Here is a 20,952-nt window from a genome sequence, read left to right on the forward strand (position 1 = left end):
ACCCAAGCTTTGCCTTTAACTACCATCACAGACTCTGCAATCTTGCAGCTCATTCCACCCTCCTCCACAGCCACGGTTCCAGCATGTATCAGACTGTTCAAATTGTCATTACTGCGTTGAGCTTCTGATTCTATTCTTCTCCATCACAAACCTTATCTCCATAACGTTGTTCCCCCTAAATGCCTAATCATTTCATGTGCTGCTGAAACCAAGCTGCATGCTCACAGGTATCTTTCCTGAGCCATTTTGGCTCTGGATCACCTAGTCCCTTTAATTTGTGAAGTTCTCATTTTCTTGGATGAGTCTCCTAATAGCCTTGTCTGTACTTATGTATGTGACCTCAAGCAATACAACTCCAATACCATCTGCCAATTTTTCCCTCCATTGCAGTTCCACAATTGGACCCTGTGGGATTTCCTCTCTAAGCGCCTCCTTAAGGAACTGCCTCAAAACCCACTATTTGAGTAGCTTCTAGTAGTCTTTTGTAATAACTTTTTATTTGTCATTTTTGTTTACCTCCTTGCCCCCCCCGTAGCTTCACAATTTTATTCTGTTTCTTTTTCTTCCTGCTCCCCCTGCCCCTACATACATTTACTTTAATTCTTATTTAGCAATATATTATCTTGTCCCCAGTAATGTCGATTTAATTTTCATTTGTCCTATTCTACTCATCCTGTCTGTGAATCAACCTGTCATTTCTATGTCGCCGTTGTGTTTGGCACATTAGCTCTAATCCTGTACCATTTGAATACCAGGTGACATAACTATGGCAAAATTTTGGCTCTGAATTTGTACTTGTAATATGTATTTTGTATTTGAAATTTGTAGTCATTAATCTGAGAAGCTTTTGGGGTTTCGTCACCACAGTCGAGTTGAAGTCACTTGAACTGACCTGACAAAGTATTTATAAAATGGTCCCACTATTAGATATCTTGAAAATTACGTGCTTAGTACGTCTCAAGAAGTTTTTAATAATGTACTCAGCCATAATTGCTGCATACTGAACTTTATGGCCCTTTACAAAAACTTATGTATGTTTAGTGACCTTTCCTGAAATGATTATTTCAGAATACAAAGAAAATATAAAACAAATGCTTGAACATTTAGTTGATCTTAATTTATGTATGTTTCACTCCTTATTTGGCATTCTACATCATATTTAAAAACTTAATTGAAAATGGCTTCCTGATTTTCCTGTGTGTGAGAATTGACAGCAGTAGGTGTGGGAAAAGAAGATCTTACCACAGAGACTGTTGGATCTTTGTGAGGAGCTTTTTTTAAGCAGGAGGCGATGCTGCATTCCTTGCCATTATTTGTTTTTAAATTCAGATATGCATTAATGTTGCTGTCAGTGTTTTATATTCAGGATATTTGTTTAGTTTTGTCGTATCAAAATCAGATGGTCAGAATCTTTTGTTTTTGAGTTGTGATTATTTTTCAGCAAATACATAAAAATGATTTTACAATAAGAGTTAAACTGGTAACTTACTATCAAGCTTTAAAGTAAAACCTAGAGCTGAGCCAGTAGCAAATGCACAATCTGTATTGAATGATAACAGTGAAATGTCACTATCTTATTGTAAAGTATGATTCTGCTTTGACTGATATGTAGGTTTCTTCTAATTTTGTTACTATGAATATTAAAGTGTGAATCTTAGAAATTGACCCATTTCCCTGTTGTCATCTCACCTTCCAGTCTGCATTCATTTCTATTACTTTTTTTTTACTTCCCAGTAAAGTTAATGTGAAGCAAGAGATTAGTCTTTTTCTGCAAATGTACACATGCTGCTGGAAAATACTGCAATCAGTATTGCTAATCTTATTACTAAAATTATATAAGGAAATTCATTTTAATTTCTGTAACTTGGAATGTTGTTTACAAAAGAATTAATACAGTAACTTCTAATGTTCTACATTATTTTGAATAAAGTATAACCATGTATATTTTATGAAGAAAATGATATAAAATTAATCATACAATTAAGTATGTGGTTTATCTGTTTTCTAATAAATGTATTTTCAGATAGGGCTACTCTAAAATAATTTATCTCAAAATGTAATAATGCACTACAAATTGTCAAAACTGAATGATATACCTTCAACTTTTTTTATTAAAAGACAAAGGTTCATGAAATACGTCACTTTTTTAAATTTTCCCCTTTAAACTTTTCTTTATAATGTATGGAAAGCATATACAGTAAATAACTAATTGACTTGCATGGAGAAACCACTGCAGAGAAACTTTTGTTGTGGCCAGACATCTGGGATCTGATACTAAGATGTAATGTAAAGTAAAAACAAAAGTTTGGTTTTAATTGCATTGCTAAATTCTGTTTTAAAAATATTGTTTCTTTTTTTTAAAGTGAACCCATGCCATATTGTTGCACTGTGGTATTGGCTAAAGTTTATGATGAAATGCAAATTTAAACTATTGTGATGCTCATATGTCTCAATTATCTTCATCCTTCGCTTTTTCAAAATCTGCTATTCCGTACTGTATCCACTCACATTAAATCTGCTTTTGCTAACCTACATTGCTTTTGGTATTGGTTTATTATTGTCACTTGTACCTAGGTACAGTGAAAAACTTGTCTTACAAACCGATCTTACAGGTCAATTCATTACACAGTGCAGTTACATCAAGTTAGTACAGAGTGCATTGATGAAGTACAGGTAACAAAACAATAACAGTACAGAGTAAAGTGTCACAGCTACAGAGAAAGTGCAGTGCAATAAGGTGCAAGGTCACAACGAGGTAGATCGTGAGGTCATAGTCCATCTCATTGTATAAGGGAACTGTTCAATAGTCTTATCACGGTGGGGTAGAAGCTGTCCCTAAGTCTGGTGGTATGTGTCCTCAGGCTCCTGTATCTTCTACCCGATGGAAGAGTAGAGAAGAGAGAATGTCCCAGGTGGGTGGGGTCTTTGATTATGCTGGCTGCTACACCAAGACAATGAGAGGTAAAGACAGAGTCCAAGGAGGGGAGACTGGTGTCTGTAATGCGCTGGGCTGTGTCCACAACTCTATAACAATAAGGGGAGTCAGCATGGTTTTGTGCAGGGGAGATCTTATCTCTCAAATCTGATTGAGGTTTTTTTAAAAAGCACAAGGAATGTTGGCAAACCGGATCCAAAGTCGGCTTGGCGATAGGAGGCAGAGGGTAGTGGTGGAAGACTGCCTTTCTTACTGTAAAGGCAGTAAGAAAGGCGTGGGTACAATTATGACATTTAAAAAAAACATTTTTTTTATGGATAGGAAATGTTTAGAGGGATGTGGGCCAAATTTTCCATTCTCTAATACAATAAATTTTAAATTCTTTTAACTTTAAATTTTTCATTGGCCACTACATCTCTGTATTCTCTTCTAATCCTATATTTTTCCCAGACACAGCCTAGTTGGAAGCGTTCACACTTCTAAGTCAAATGGTTCCAAATTCAAGTCCCACTTTAGAAACTTGAGCAACAGAATCTTGGCTGACACTCCAATGTGGTACTGAGGGCAAACTGCACTAATGGAAGTGACAATTTTTGGGTGATTTGTTAAACTGGCACACTTTCAGTTCTCTCAGTTAGATATAACAGGATCCTGTGGTGCTATTTAGAAGAACAAAAGAGTGGTCTCTGTTGTTCTGAACAATACTTATCCCCCAAATATTACTATTGTTTATTTTTGAGAGCTTAATGGATACAATTATCAGTTTCCTGCATTACAACAGTGACATGAAAAATATTCCAATGACTTAGGGATGTCTGAAAGACATATTAAAGAGGCTTTATAATTACATCTTTAAGTTTCCATTTTCTGACTAATTTTCAGCACACCCTCACCACTCATCACCTGTCCCACCATCAGCAGCAAAGTCTTCAGCTGCTTAAACCTTGCTCCTCGAGATTCTGTAAGTAAGCTGCAATATTGGTCTCTTCTTTCTGAAGTCCTTATTAAAAAGTTTGTTATTTGGACAGCCCTACTAATCTTCCCTGCCTGGCTTGCTGTCTGCTTTTTTTGGACCTATCTGCAGAGGTGTCTTAGGGCATTTCTGATGTTAATAGACATTTATACTTGCTGCCACAGACAGCAAGAGCATCAAACCCGATGTTTTTAAGCGCAGTATAATGGAGAACGCAGTTTGCATGAAGAGTCTGATGTGAAACCTGACTGCCCTTAGAGGACCAAGCCCAGGTATCATCAGAAAAGAAATGTACTTCTATTTAAGAACCTTTGTGCACGGAAAATGAAGCAAGTTTTCTGGTCCATACTGTCTGCAATTACTTCAAAAATCAAACCACAGCATTCGGTTGAATTGCAACTGAATATAGTGAACATAAAATGGCACGCACTATTTATGTTACAATTGACTTTTGTAAATAATATAAAGTAGTCATGTTAATGATATGGTTCACCATTTCAACTGTCCTTAGCGTTGAGTTCATGAAACTACTCTTGTAATACTTAGAATGTGCTTTATAACTTAGATTTTGGCAATCATTTTACGTTCATTTCTGTGAGTAGAAAGGAAATGCTAAGTTTTTGGTTGGGTTTTCAGTTATGCAGGTGAATTTTACTGTTTTAGTTGCTGTTTTGTGTGGCTCCAATCAATGGGGTTACTTATTCTAAAAGTAGAATTCCATAAAAATAACAAATGCTTTCTACCATGTTTTGTGTATCACTCTTCTCAACCATTAATTTTTCATGTGGATTTTCTTTTATTTATATCTATCTATCTATATATATATAATATACACACACATCTATATGTGTGTGTGTGTATGAAAAATAGGTGGCAAAAGAATTATTCATAGATTGAGTGCTCTTAGAAATTTTCGCACTTTATTCTGGTTCCTAGATGAAATGAGTTGTGGCAGTTTCAATTGATTCATAACATTCCACTAGATCTTTCAAATTTGGCAGTTTCAGTGTTAAGAATGTGTAAAAATGCTGTTGCAGAGTTGATAACAAATCTCCACCAAATGGCTTTGAAGCTGAAAAGCAAAGAGTATATTTTCTATTCTTGTGCTTTCTTCCATGTCATCCATGTAACAAATCTGTTTTTATTTAATTCCACAATAATTTTGGAGAAAGTTGTATTTGTCAAAGGTCAATTGGAAAGAAGAAGCAAGGGAAGATTAGCATGGAGCTCATTAACTTTAAAAATGGACTTTGCACATTTAGCACAAGGTGGTGCTGCAGTATTGTAGTATATTAAATCTGCTGAAATTGTACTGTGGCATCTCTAATGATACAGTGGTTATTCAACAGAATTTTGATTTGGTCATCAAATATCTAGGCTACAATAGCAATTTTTCAATGGCTGCTGCCAATAATGTAACAACTGAAAAGCAAAGGACAAACTTCACAATGTGATCTTTAATTACAGGAAAACTTGCAGACGCTGGGTACAGAAATAGAACGTCTGATCAAGTGCCAGCATGAATTGGAGCAGCAACTAAAGCACTGAATTGGCACAGTTCTCAGTTTAAGCAACTCCATTGTGAATTCAAGGGAACAGGTGCTGGACAGGCAGAGATCGTACATCACTCATGACTCAGACAAGTATATCTTAGCTGCCTTTGCAAGAGATAATGTTGCTTCTACCGACACGCAGGTTTGGAATATTCATTATGCTGCATTGAACTGACTTTTGTGAAACATTACTTTCTGAAGCAAGTTTTATGTTAACACTCCAAGTTACCAAACTCGTAACTGTAATCTGCTACAAAAATAATGAATGAAGACTGCTACAATCAGCTCAGAATAGCGACTAGTGGATGTTGATCATTCTTCTATGCTCTTTGTTGTTCTTAAAAAAAAAGCAGTGAACGCCATGTATCCCTAGATGAGAATGTTTTATCATGAAGGTTTTGGGACTATAGTGCAATTATACAATGCAACTCTGGACATTTTTAGCTGACAACCTGAGTTTTTACTTTAGTGTTCATTTAATTTCTAAAATTTCTAAATTCAAATAGGGCTGAGGCAAATAAAGTGCATATCCATCCTAATGTTTGCCAAATTTTACTTCCTGACTTTAATGCTGACAGTAAAGTAGAGCTTTTTAGGAATTGAATAATTTAATTTCTCTGAATTTTACATGTAGTATGAATGCATTATGTCTGGTAGGCCAAATTACTGGATTCTCAATCCAACACCTAACTCAAATCTAATAAGGAGGTCAAGGTATTTGGCTATTGATTGAGTTATTTTTCATGTAAGTGTATGATCTGTTGTTATAGAGGAATATTAGCAATGCTGATAATGAAAAATAATGTAGATTTTTTGAGATATTGTAAGAAAGGTAATTTCAGTTTGTTGAGGAGGAACTGAGGATGGTAAACTGAGTTCTGTGATTAATAACTAATTTGTCAGATTACTTACAAATAGTATATATTTATTACTGTGTCAACTTCAAATCCCCCAATTGGAGGATAGCATTCTGATTTTGCCATCGGATGAGATCTGACTTTTTTTTAAGAATGCAATTTCTTTTCCTCCTAGAAAATCTGTTGGAAATGCACTTTAAACTCAAATTATTGCCTTCCAAATTGCACAGTTACATGTCTGTTATTACAGTGCAGACTTCTGTTTTCAATATTTCAACTTATTTTCCCCAATTCATTCACTATCTGTTGCAAAAGTGATGTAGTTTATTTTGGAAATTCATTTGTAAAATTACGTTGTAGATACATTTCTGTATAAAAAGGACAGTTTTTAAAGTTTTAATCTATTATATGTATATATGGCATATTGGATGAATAAATTACATTTTGTGTCTTATTTTGCTGCTATGTTAAATTATCAGATAAAAAACCTCAATTTTAAAGGGTAGTGAATTCTACAAAATTTTATTTGGTTCTTTTATAATGTGGGTATTGATCCATTGTTTTGGAAGCAGCACATATTTCTTCAAAGCGTGAAGCATGGTTCCTTTTTTTTGTTTGACATCTATCCCATGTTTTTATAGTACAAGGGATGGAGAATGACAAAGAAGGCAATCAATAAATTGAAGTAGCATTCCTTCCATTTTGAATTAACTGATTAATTTTATCCAACAAGTGAAAGAGCAAAGAAAACAGAGACACAAGAGATTCTGCAGATGCTGGAATCTGGAGCATCACACACAAATGCTGGAGGAACTCAGCAGGTCAGGTAACATCAATGGAGGGAAGTAAATAGTTGATGTTTCGGGTTGAGACCCTTCATCAGGACTCAGGACCAGGTCCTGATGAAGGGTCTTGACCCAAAATGTTAACTGTTTATTTCCCTCCATAGATGCTGCCTGACCTGCTGAGTTCCTCCAGCATTTTTGTGTGTTGCTGAAGAGCAAAGAAAATATGTTGACTGTTTGTTTCCCTCCATAGATGCTGCCTGACCTGCTGAGTTCCTCCAGCATTTTTGTGTGTTGCTGAAGAGCAAAGAAATTTTGTTTTCCAAGCCTCAAAGTTCTTTTGTGCTTTGCAACCAATGAGGAACATTATAAGTGTAATCATTGTGCTAATGTAGAAAATGCAGTTATTAATGTGTGCACAGCAAGATCCCACAGACAACAAATAGATTACTTGTTTCATTAATATTATGTGTAGAATATAGACCATGGCAGTGTCCCTGTTTGTTTTTTTTAAAATTGTGCTAGGAGTGCTTTTATGACTACCTGAGAGAGCAATTTAAAGTTTCATCCAAAATCTTTGGCAATGTCTTCTGTGATATTTGGAAAGTCCAATTGCTGCCACTGTAACAAATACAAACTTCCAATTTTGTTGGCATCTATTTCAGAAAAGAAATAGGTGTTTTCCTAGTCGGGTGCTTGGATTTGAGACATTTAGTCACTATTGGTAACTGTTCAAGAGAGAACAGTGTGAATAATTCGCTGGACCAATGTAAGGGAATAAAAGGTTTTGAGGAAGTTCATTGGGATGGTAATCAGAAAAGGCAATGGGAGTGTATCTAAGGTGAAATTCCTTCTTAAACTCCTATTTAGAAAGAATCACATTAGCCTAATTCATTTTACCAGAGAAATTTTGCAAGCAATTGAATATCTCATGCATATATTGAATTGAGAATTTATTATTCTTATACATTGTCTTATACATAGTAAAATTCCTATGGTTTTACTATGTCCAAGTTTTTAGTTTTTCTTTAGAGACAATGTGAGATGTAGGTTGATGATCAAATTTATTACATATAACATCTGAAATCAACAGGAAGTTCATGTCATAAACATTCCTTTAAACTTAAGTGATAATCTTTCTGATTTTTGAAATGTAAGATGGCATTCCTATGCTCTGCCTTTCAACTTCTGTAACCCTGATGCAGCATGATACTAAAGGTAATCATGTGAACGGGAGTCCCTTATAGGCTGATTTTTGCTTCTGATTTCCCTTCCATTAGTAAAGAGTTGTTTTAAATCCCATTCACTTCTTCAGGTCTTTTCTAACTCCTGGTGAAAGTTAGCAGAGAGAATGGTGAAATGATTTGATGTGATTTAAGAACATCTGTCCCTTGCTTAACCAAAAGACGGCCATGAGTCTCGCATTTCTTCATTGCAGTCCATGCTGATCATCTGTAATGCTTAAATTTGGACATGGTGGTGTGTTGATGGCTGTGGTCCTGTTTGCTGGTGGTGGATTCTGCATTATGATCTTTATATTTTGAGGAAAGTTTTGATACCTAATAATATTTAGGCTCAGGAGAGAAGAAGAACTCTCTCATCTGAATCTGAGAAGGATCAGGAGCAGCTTGTTTCTATTTATCCATTAACGGGTACATTTCTTTATTAAATGCCATGTTTGTATTGTTTCAAATAGTTTTTTTTCTGCTAATTACACCTAAAACTTTTGACTTTTAGCTTTGCTAGGATCTCCACTATTCTGTGGAAGGATAGTCACAAAGGAAAAGGAGGTTAGTTATCTCTTTAACAAAGGAAGAACTCAGTACAGTATGAGAAATGATCTTGGCTTAGATCAAGATGTAAAATCTGTTTGAATAGAGATTTTTTTCTAAAGTTAGGGAAAGAAATCACTGGTGAGAGTTGTCTGTGGACACCATAACATTAGCTGCACTGCAGGATAGAGTATAACTCAAAGAAATATTGGGGTTGGAAAGAACGTTACTGCAACAATTATGAGCAACTTTAGTCAATTTTTGACCAACCTAAATAAAGATTCAAGTAATATTGAGAATAAGTTCATTGAGTATACTTGGTAAAGCTTCTTAGCTCAATACAACATGGAACTAACAAGGGAACAAGCTCTTTTAGATGTGGGTCATGTTCAATGAGACAAGATTAATTAATGATCTCACAGGGAAGAGTGATCATAACGTGGTAGAATTTCATACTCAGTTTGAGAGTGAGAAACTTAGATTTCCATTCTGTAAGATGCAATATAAAACTGTGCAAGGTATGTGCTCATGGCATCAGGGGCTATGTATTAACATGGATGGAAAACAAAAAGAGAGTCAGGATAAATGGATCACTTTTAGAATGGCAAGCTGTAAATAGTGGGGTGCCCCAGGGATCAGTGCCAAGGCCTCAACCATTTACAATATATTAATAATTCAGAAGAAGATTATGCAAGGATAGATGGTAACACAACTTGTTCCAACCAGTCACCACTCCAACACATTGCAGACAGATACTCCAAATTATAAACATATGAACAGGCTACAATGAGCTGTTTAGTTGTATGTGTCTGTCTTTTTTTAAAGATTAGCTCATTCCTCTTCGTATCATCCAGCAATTAGTAAAAATATGGGCTGGCAGCTTGCAAACAAGATCTGCAGGCAGAATAGTGTGGCAATTCCCTTAATTTCATTAGAATCCTGGAGGTCAGATGTCCTAATGTGGAAAAGTTGAAGTTCTTTTCACTGATTGGTTTGGGCCAGGAATTTGTTATTATTTGCTTTCCCTAACGTTAAGGATTTTTATCCCACACTGCTCCTTAACTGCTGCCAGTAGTTGCCAAATAGCAACATTACCAGAACCCATTTATAATGTTGTTGTTCACTGTGCATTCTTGTAGAAATTAGGTAATTTGCAATAAAGCAAGACCAGGAAGTGAGCGGTTAAGGGTAAAAGTGGTATGGTTATTTACCAGGCCACCATGCAGAGTCTCCTTCTGTGCCTGGGACCTTGCTCACTTTGTAGAGGTGACAGTCTACATTCAACCTCCTGCATTAACAGTTTCTATAATCTTGAAAGGTTGAGATGTGTGACTTTGCAGTAACTACTGGGCCCTAATGATACACTGGGTTTAGTTATGCTGCATTCCAGCAGGAGAGCCAACAGTGGGTGCTGGTGTCCAACGAGGGAAAGGGCATCTGTCCAACAGAAGAATGTAGCAGGGCTTTGGGTGCCTCCCAGTGTTTGGGGAGTGGGGAGGGGGGAGGGGGGAGGCAGTAGCAGGAGCCAGCATCATTCCAGTAGGAGGTTCCCGCTGGGAGTAACCGTAAAAAGCTTCCAGAAGATGGAACCTGTGAATAGAGCTTTCAGCAGGAGGTACCTGGAGGTGGAGGCAGCAGCCTTCCAGCTGATGGGAGCAGCTCAGCAACGGGGATTTCCAGCTGAAGGAGTATTATTTCACCCAACTCAGCTCCTTTTACGTCTAAACGTGGCCCAATTTCTGGCCTTCTATAATAATATTTAATTTAAGGTAATTCTGAACAAAAATGCACACAAATTATTGTTCAAATTACAGCTAGTATTGGCAATTTAAGCGGTTGTTGTGTTCTTTAACTTTCAATAATGTACTGTCCATATAAGTAAGCTTTGTGTTTTTACTGACGGGTATTTCAAAAACCTACCGCCAGCTCTCGAATGGCAGATAAGACCGGGCACAATCAGTTCGCTGGCGACCGAGCCGACTTTGGATATTGTAAGTGAGCTCTCGAGAAATACGCTAAGTTTTCTGCTTGTATTCTGCCGGGATTGACGTGAGGACGGCGAGGCGACGGTTGCGAGTTTAACCTTTCCCAGTTTGTTATACCGCCACCGTCATTAATCAGCAAGGAATGTTAGAGCTGCCAAACAAACAATAAATTTAGCTAGGAGTATTGGTAAACACCTACGTACTGGCCTTCAGTCAACCAGCCTGAATATCAGCACGAAGTGAGCGCTAGATTTATATTCCAATGAATGAAACGCTCTGGGAGCCTAAGATTAATTTTGTGCGACCGAACTACATTTTTTTTCCAAACTTCGGTTGCTACACACAGTGTGTAAACTGCATAAGTCTTAACAATGTCACCTCCGCAGGAACAAAAGCATGAAAACCGCCTGTGTGGAAGCGGTAAAAATAGTTTGTTTTAAATTGCGAGTGAGTTAAATTGCCGACATTCGCCATTCGCGTTCTATCGGCCAAGACCAAGTAGCAATACAAATTTTATCCTTAAACATGCTCAGTGGCATGGACATGATACAACGCATTACAGATATTGCAAACTGAAACCTGCTCGTACAAAGAAACTGTACAGGACATCGTTTTTAGAAGCAGTTGCATCAACAGGCCTTATCATCGTCCACAGCCTCATGCACTGACTCTGGGTGATAATGCGGCCATGGCAGACTCGGCGTTCAATTTATTTCAAGATAGTATAAACATCCACGTGAAATGTTTCATTACGTTTATTGCACATATACCAAATAGCCACACATTTAAAGATACTACATATAAATATTTGCGGAAAAAGCAGACGTTGTGACAAGTACGTTATACACGACGGCACGTGAATTTCATACGGAGTAGGATAAACTTTTTTTTGTTTACTTGGCAAATGTTACAGTACAAAATGAAACACCAGTCCGATTTTCTCCGTTTACCTCACCGAAACGAATACTTTGTCTCCGAAAATCTAGCGGGAGATTTTGGCTATAACTTTACTAACTTTAGCAGTAACTTATATAGATAATGTTCATATTCGAGAAATACCAACTTTAAACACTTTCAGGGACTGCATGTGGGTTAAGTTGGTCCTCCGTGGAATTTAATTTATATTAAATAATAGTCCCATCTTCATCCATCTTGAGCACTGAGGTTGCAGGTTGGTTCACCTAGTTTTAAATATATAAAATGCGACTTGTTTAATATAAACAATGCGTAACATAAATATGCCTGTACACAAGCTGTACCGCCGGAGGTAGTGTCATTCAATCTTACCATGAATCTGGCAGCGTCCATTCTTGAACATCGATACTTCCAAAGCTCACATGCAGCACGATACAAGGTGAGGATAGGGATCATAGAATACTGTGAGATAATAAACAGTCCTTAAAAAATCTTAAATCTCTTTAGAAAGTACAGCCAGTGTGGTCAAGTTGTTTCAAAATAAAGCTTATGGTTGCTCTGTTACACGTATTCTAAAATGTTTAAAGAAACAACATCACAACAAAAGTACAGTATTTGCTGTTTCTCGGGTAAGTGACATGACCATCTATGTTAAGGCAATCGATGTGGAAATGCAGGGGCCCTCGACGTTCTGGTTATCGGAAATCTCTTTTCACTGTGGAATGTAATGTGACCAGGGCAAAACCATTTTCACTGCAAAACTGGCCCAGCCTCACAGCTCGTTCCTTTACTGTCCAGATTATCCCATCCATCACCCGTGCCAGCCCCGCTGGAGAATGCTGCATTCTTTGCCCTGGTCCAAATCTTAGTGTTGATATGAAGTAGCTCTTCAATGCCTTCTCCAATATTGCTAGGGGCGAACGCTTAAGGAGAAATCTTGCCGTGAAGGTTCTGTGGTTTTTACAATGAATTGGCGCGTACAGAACTAGACCGAGCGGGTAACGCCTCTCCAGCCACGAGGCTCCCCGTCCTTCGGGGCTGCTGTGCGCTCGCTTTCGGTGCGAATTTTCGGTTGGGCGTCCTAGAACTGCGACTCTTCATCTTCCTGACGGAGGTTGTCCTTCTGCGAATCCACATCGCCCCCGTTGCTTTCCTGCACCCTGCTCCACTCCGACCAATTCTCCAGGCTACTGGGATCCAGAGTACCGCCAAACATTCCTGAGCAGCGGGACAGTTCCCCAGAGCCCGAATACAGTCTGCTGTCCGTGGCGCTGGGGCAAAAGAGTAACTTTTTAAAGGCCGCCCTGAAGTCGGGACTCTTGCAGTAAATGATGGGATTGAAAGCCGAGTTGACATAGCCGAGCCAGTTAAAAAACAGAAAGAGCTTGTCAGGGACTATGCCAGGGCGGAACGCCTTCACCACATTTGCCAGAAAGAAAGGCAACCAGCAAAGGGTAAACGTCCCCATAATAATCCCCAGGGTCTTTAAAGCCTTGTGGTCCCTGATGGCTATAATCCTGGAAGGTCTCCTTCGGCCTGCCCTGCCGTTTGGGATGAAGTGGCTGGTGTAAAACCTCCCCTCACACTTGTCGATCTTCTTCATCTGCTTTTTGGCTTCTTGAAAGACGCGGGCATAGACGAAGATCATGATCACCAGGGGCAAGTAGAAGGAAATGATGGATGAGGCAACCGCGTAGGCTTTGTTGGTTACGAAGTCGCAGCAGCATGGGTCATTGTAACAGCGAATGGCATCGGGGCCGTCGTCTCTCCACCAGTGCATCATGATGGGGAGCAAGGAGATGAGAGCAGAAATCGCCCAGACCACACACACGATCACCCGCGCCCTGGCTTTAGTGAGCAAGCTCTGGTAACGGAAGGGAGAGGTGATAGCGATGTAACGGTCTATGGCGATCACGCACAGAGTCTCGATGCTGGCTGTCACACACAGCACGTCGACAGAAGTCCACATTTCGCAGAAAACCGAGCCGTACTGCCAGTTACCTCGCACCACCAAGGTCGCGCCGAGTGGGACCACTAGGAGTCCCATAATCAGATCTGCACAGGCCAGAGATACAATGAAAACATTGGTTAGGGTCTGCAGCCGCTGGTTCTTTGCGATGGCATACACCACCAGCAGGTTGCCCAGCACTATGATCAGGACGATGACTGCCATGACTGTGCCCATGCCTATCACCCACTGTTCAGAGAAGTCTTGCTGATGAGGCAGGTTTGGACTTACCCCGTTTGCAGGATTGACAAATATTATTGCGGTTGATTTATTATTATGGCAATCCATAGAGGAGAGTCCGTCTCCCATTGTAGGTGCCGCTTTGTAGAGGAGCCGACAGCAGGCACGAGTCTCATTTGCACGTCTCCCCGCCGATGTTGCCTCTTTCCCTCATCCTGTTCCTTTGGCACCAGCAACAGGCGGCTTGCTTCAGATAAGCGGCCCGCCCGCCCCCTTACGTTGCCCGGCGGATAATCCAATGAGCTGTTACCCTGCCCTCTCTCTGACACCACCTTCTCCCTGTCCAACAACCCTGAGAGTCAATAACACCAAGCAAACTTTTGAAACAATTGCCTCCGGATGCTTTGCAAGTTTTCTTTAAAAGGATGTTTCCAAATTGCGAAAATGAAAAAAAGAAATCCCCAGACTTTGCGGAAAAGCTAAAGGGTAAAAAAAATCACAAAGGTTAACGCAAATTGTCAAAAGTTTACCAAGAAGCGTCGTAGCAGTTAACAAATCACACCTGTTCTTCATCCCCAGATTCTAATTCGCAAGTAGCAATCCCATGGAAATTAAGCTGCTAGAACTATTCAGACAGAAATGGTGAGTTCTTGCTCCTTTTATATTTCGCTGGGCCAACAACAGACTGCATGTACAGCTCGTTCCAACTTCAGAAGCCGTGGAATAGGTCCCACCCTTTTCCTCATCAAAACTGCTTGAAAAGATTATTTGCTGTGCAGCTATTGTACATTCTACTGTCCGTCTGAAACTCGTAACGCAATTAAAGCGGCCGCCTCAGACCAAAACTTCCAAATCTTTGCAGCGAGTCGAACATTGTCAGTGGCGTTCCCTCGTTGTACGTCTGCATGCAGACTACAAACCGCTCTTCGGATCTCGGGCTGTTTAAATCGAAGATTGTAATAATCCAAGCAAGTCAGAAATGATAAACTTGCACTAGTCCATTAACCCAATTCCTTTCAGCCCATGTGCAGTAGACTTGTGTGCAGTGCAGATTTTGTTATCTCAGAAAATGTTAAAGGAAAAACGGCCTGTATATTGCATAATTACGAAGTTTGTCCTGAACGCCCGAAGGTAAGCAAGTGAAAAAGTAGGGTACTAAATCCAATCTCTGTTAGTCAACCATAACCAATTGGAAACCACAGATAACAATCGCACTTCTTAGTGTTCTGGAATATCTTTGAATCAGGAGACAACTAGAGACTGTGCAAGATTTTTGAATGGGTGTGCCAATTAGTCCTTAGCACTTGATAAGTTTTACTCGGATCTTTAATGAGACATTTTTAAAAAGTGTTTTTTGACATTAGATGTAATATTTCTGATAGCTACTTTACATACCCATTTTTCTAACTGGAAACTATCCTCTGATCCCTTATATTTTTCCCTGAGCTCCGCAAATTTCATATTCATACTGATTTTATGATTACATTCTGCTAAATAATTCATTTAACTCTGTGCTTTCAAACCTTTGGTGCGAATAAGTAGGCATGTTTTGAACATAATTAATTTTTTCCTCACCCTAAGCATTCCAGTTCCCAGAAATAACCTTATTGTCCTTGCGTGACTATCTTCAATTCATTGCTGTGACTGTATCTTCAATACAGTCGTTATGTCACGGATATAGCATGACCAGCAAACATAATTTTAAAAAATTAATTGTTAACCAAATATTGTTGGGATGCATTTCAGTAATGAGTTTGTATTTTGTTAAACAGGCAGCAGTAAGATCTAGCTTTTTTAAACTAAAACCTTTTATAACAAAACATGTCAATCAAATTAAAGCCGTAAGTTTTCATTGGATGGTTTCTGGAGCAAATATATTTAAGACATCGCATAAAGAACTAAAAGCCAGCTTGAAAAGCAGCTAAAGTTTAGAATTCTTCGTATAAGTTTTAGTTTCTTAAATTATTTTAAAAGAATAGTTGCTTGACAAGAATATGTGTTATATGGAATAAGCTGAAGAATGGGATTGATTCAGGTGTGTCATCTGGAGAAATACTAATGCAGGCTCTCAATAGGGTGGATGACCTGTTTTTATGGAGTAACATTTTAAGGAAACTGGTCATCAAATTTTTGTGACTTATTGTGAGAACTTCCTGCAAGACTTGTACTGGAATTTCAGTGATCTCTTAGGAATGCTGGTATCCATCTAGCATTTATGTAGAGACCTTTTTGTGGCAAATTCTTTTTTGAAATGAACAATGAAAAGATAAGCAAATCTGAAATAATGGATAATACTCTAAAGAGGAAAACTATTTTTCCAAATCTTTGTCACAGGATAGCTTCTTCAGAGGCTTTTGACCCTCTGATTGTTGAACTAGTAGGTTATCAATGGCCACACCAGACTTTGTTTTTAAACTTTTTAAGTTAAAGCCCTTGACCAGATGCCTTTGGCCTCTTACCATTTTCCCTAACACTGGGCTCCTCACACCCCTTAGTTTGTGCTTTCAGTATATAACAAGCATGATATAACAAGAAAAAAAACTCGCTTATCATTTGTAAATAACATTAACAGGAGAGAGGCCACTGAGTGACCTACTTATTGTATCTCTATCAAGCTTTGTCTATCTATCATTATCTTTGTCTTTCTAATGCCAAGCCAATTTTCTGATGGCTGGCTGGCAATTAATTCATTGTCCATTTATCTTCCCTAAGAGCTTGTGAAATGGATAATGGCAATATAAACATATTATTTTGACTGGAAAGTCTTTAGTGACTAATATTATTCTTTACAAGATTTTCAAAACATTTGTGAAATGTGGCCTGAAATCATGCAGATTACTCTTTTGTCCCCTTTGTTCTTGAAATGACACTTTGTTCAGTAATGACCAGGACTCTCTTTTAATACTTATTCATCTTTGCCTTTCATGTTGTCAAGAGGTTTGGCAGCAGTTCAACAGAATCTCTAGTCAGGAATACAAAGTTTTAATTCAGCTGTGATTCCATATTTCCTTATAAGACAGAACTAGACCATTTGGCCCTGCAAGTCTATGCCCGCTCATGGAGCGATTTTATCCCCCCCACTAATTTTCCCTGTTTCCTCTTCTCCTTATATTCCCATCAACTCCTACCAGATTTCATCACTAACCCATGCTGCAGGCATAATTTAGAGTGTCCAATTTACCTACCAATGCACACGTCCTGGGATGTGGGAAGTAGTAAGAACTTCTGGTGGAAACCCAACTGGTCATGCTACTGGAGGTCAGAATTGAACCTGGATCACTGGTACTGTGAGGGAGTGCCTCTTCTAGCTGCACCATAGGGCTGCCCATGACTTAATGTATGTATTGCAAATGTAATGTATGTATTATATGTATACCGTAAAATGTATTGTCCATTTTATGGATTTAGTTTGCTAAGCAGGTTCTGTTTTACATTTATTGCTTATATATACCAATTTATTAATGTGGTCTCTACTTGCAGAAATCACCCAAATGCTGTGTTCATACCTGTCTGATATAAAGACATTGTAATTACTAACATAATACTAACCACCTTTTTATTTTTTGCCTTTGGATTTCTATCCATCAATTCTGCAGGCTATAATCAAACCTCACTATAAAAATTATCATTTATCCTAACCTGCCTTTAATTCTTTCCATGTTATGGTGACAAGCTTGCTCCGTAGAAATAAGAGGTGCACCCATATTGGCATAAGCAAATTGTTGATTATTTATACAGTTAATTAACAGTTTAAATTTGGGGCCACAATTATCCTCTAATTATCTGTATTTAATTTACTAATACGTCGTAACTGCAAATACATATCTGCTGCACAGTATCAAATTTTACCTGATCAGTAATTATGCAGAGAAATTCTGTGAACTGGGTTTTGCATTTGTAATGATGTTGAAACTGTCAGTGTTCTGTCAATACAGTTCAAAACTGAGAGCAATTTCTGGCATCAGCACACCAAATTTAACATACGGCTCCATAACTTAGACCCTGCTCCTTAACAGGGTGTGCTGTTGCAACCTCTATAATGGAAAAATTGAATTGAGAAGAAAAATCAATTGTTTGCTAGCTATCCTCACATGTTGAATGTGGTATAATTGAGTTTCCTATGGCTTGCTGAACCACATTTATTCTTCATCATCTCCATTGTCCTGAAAATCTAATTTAGTGTGGAGTTTAGTTCCCTCTGAGGGATGATTTCACAATGCTTAGGGTTAGAATAAAATTAAAGTATTTTAAAAGTTTAAGATATTTCAACTTTTACCTTAATGTCATGTCTATGACCTAATCTTTATTTAATTCTATTGGAAAAAAATGAGTTAAAATCTGAGCTTTTACTCTCTGTGAGAATCCTTCAATGTGACTGATATTGGAGATGACATACTTGCTGGACATCAGACACCCCTTTGGCTGATGGATGATCTAAATTCATGTCAAAGAAGTTGAAATCCATATCACAGGTATTGCTAGAATTTTGTGCAGACTCTCTTCAAACTTAGCAGTTAGTGCCATTACTTCACCACAGACCAAAGAATCTGGGCTACTATTAGTCTGAAATGTGAACATATAATTATAATCGCACAATTGTAAAATAATTTCTCCTTCAAAGTTTGTCTTTAAACTGCACATTTATGCTGCTTTAAACTTTTGCATAATAAATTAGCACGATTATATAATATTGCTCTCAATAAATTCTTTGTATTTGCAATAACATAGCATGTTATTTTTGTATGATCTACATTATTCTTATGTTATTTAATTGGGCTAAACATTAGCACTTCTCACACCCACGGGTTCATTTTATCCTTTCAAAATAATTTTCCACAACAAGATTTGTCAGTGTATTTCATAAATAATCAGCTATCATAATAATTAAGCACTCTATTATTTGACTGCAAACACACTGATGCCACAAAACTTTGGAAAAACAGGACAGCAATCTTTGCAACAACATGTTCTTGCATTTGTAGTAAAAGGCCTTTGCATATAATTGCATATATTCCTTGCCAGATTTGGTAATTTGCATCAAACCTCACATTTTCCAAGCATCCTTTTAATTTGTCAAATAGCAGAACTAAATTAAGAAAATTCTATATATGATTGGAGTGAGTCAACGTTACTATCTCAACCACTGGCACACTAAACGTGGACCTTTTAATGAGCAAGATTTTGAGCACTCCAAATCTACTCTTAAATCTTTTTGCAGAACAATTGTGATCACAAATGTTAATTACATGGAGAATGTGATTAAAATTTATAGAACTTCACAGCACAGAGGGATACTTGGGTCAACATACCTGTGCCAGCTCTTTGAAGGGATAACAATTCATCTCATTCTCCACTCTTTCCCTATAGTCATGGAGTCATTATGATTTGGAATGCACTGCTTGCAATTTTGAATGCAATGCCCCTTTGGAAGTTCTTTATTAAATTTTCCCCTGCACCTTTACAGGCAGTGCTTGCTCAATCATAACAATTCACTACATTAAAAAGAAATCTGCATCTTCAGTCATTTGCCTCTGTTAATTACCTTAAATTTGTTTCCTCTGGTTACTGACCCACACAGCAATGGAAATGTGTTTTTACTTGCTCTTTATCCCTCATAATTTTTAGCATCTCCAATGAAATGTTGCATTGACCAAAGATAATAACTGGACAAGGAGGATGCAGGGAAGTACACTCTGCACGATCCTCAACGATCACCTAACAATTCATGAAGTTACCAATACCTTCACCCTATCACGTGGAGGAAATACACACATGCCCTTGCAAAAGACATCACATCTAAATTTCTGTGTGTAATTCTGTATGGTTATTAACACGAAAACTAACAGTTACAGTCTGGATTCATTAAATTGAAACATTGGGTGTTGGCTCTCCCCAGGGATCTAACAGAAAGCTAAACCTCCAATTGTCACCTAAACTGTGTTCCAAACTCCATCTCCTGAAGAGGTCTTCCCCTTAATTTTGTCTATTTCCACATTCTCCACCATATTTTCTTCTGGACATAGAGTCCAAAACTGCCCTTCAAGTGTACTGTCTTATTTTTCTAGTTAAGCCTGAACCTGGGCAGATGGGTTTTGGAAAAGGTAGCCAAATCACTGGTGGCTCTTAACTTGGACCTGCTTGTAGATAAATGCAAAGATAGTTAGCTGCCAAAGAGAAACAGCATTTCAAACATCCATCCAAGTAACTCAAATCAGTGAGCTAAAGGAACTAAAATAATTTCAGGAGCAAGAAAGTCAGAAATCTTTTGGCAAAAAAATACTGCAACTATGGATCTTTGGTAAACTGTAGTTAGAGAAAACAGGCACTCTCCTTTATTGTTTCAAATGTGTTGTCTGATCTATGAATAGTGACCATAATGGCTTTCCAGAAGAATGTATCAAAGTCTAAAGTAGGAAATGAAAGAGGACTCTCTCTCCTGCCTGATCAAAGTTTGTGAAAGCTGTGGTGATCAAGTAGCCATTGTGGATGCTACATCCAGCCATCAGTTGTGTTTCATTCTGGATAAAATGGTTTATAATAGTCATACATTCATAATCCTTTATGGCTACAAAGTGATTACAGTAGCCCTTAACATTTTTCACAAGTTTAGCACAGTATGCATCTCTGGTGCGCTAGAAATTTGTTCCTCTGGTTTAGTTTATTTAAAGAGTAGCTTGCTTGTCTTGAGCTTGGCTCACAGGAACTCCATGTTAAAAATATCTTTCCAAAAACTCCATGTGTATGTGTTGTTGCTTCCGCTAATAGTTGCAAAATACCAGCCAAGAACGAAACTTAGTTTTGAGAAATATATTTTAATGGAGGTGTTCTTCTTAGGCAGGTCCCTGAGATTGAGAATGATTTGCTTCCAGTCTAGTTTTGTGGATCCTGAGGTGGCTCTTGAAGCCGATGTGGGAACTATAGACTCTCCCACAGATGGGGCTGACAAACTGAGCAGTCAGGTAGTTTGTGAGATGCTGCAGGGCTTCTAT

At 38.1% G+C, this 20,952-nt stretch overlaps 2 protein-coding genes across 6 annotated transcripts in view; one reads left to right on the plus strand and one right to left on the minus strand.

Moving 5' to 3' along the window:
- ccdc186 (coiled-coil domain-containing protein 186) overlaps positions 1–6,772 on the plus strand; it is an 82,386-nt gene extending 75,614 nt beyond the window's left edge. For all 5 annotated transcript variants that reach the window (XM_052027542.1, XM_052027540.1, XM_052027544.1 and 2 more), the window contains one exon: positions 5,376–6,772. In XM_052027542.1, coding sequence (XP_051883502.1) covers positions 5,376–5,456 — 81 coding nt within the window. In that variant the 3' untranslated portion in view covers positions 5,457–6,772. The remainder of the gene's footprint in view (positions 1–5,375) is intronic.
- Positions 6,773–11,638: 4,866 nt separating this feature from the next.
- Positions 11,639–14,165, minus strand: adrb1 (adrenoceptor beta 1). The gene is made up of 2 exons (XM_052027406.1): positions 12,148–14,165; positions 11,639–12,041 (listed from the first exon to the last, which is right to left on the minus strand). Exon 1 carries the CDS (start codon positions 14,090–14,092, stop codon positions 12,857–12,859), a length of 1,236 nt encoding a protein of 411 aa, XP_051883366.1. The 5' UTR covers positions 14,093–14,165; the 3' UTR covers positions 11,639–12,041; positions 12,148–12,856.
- Between the last annotated feature and the right edge of the window lie 6,787 nt (positions 14,166–20,952).

This window comes from Pristis pectinata, chromosome 12, assembly GCF_009764475.1.
Source record: "Pristis pectinata isolate sPriPec2 chromosome 12, sPriPec2.1.pri, whole genome shotgun sequence".
NCBI classification, from domain to species: domain Eukaryota; kingdom Metazoa; phylum Chordata; class Chondrichthyes; order Rhinopristiformes; family Pristidae; genus Pristis; species Pristis pectinata.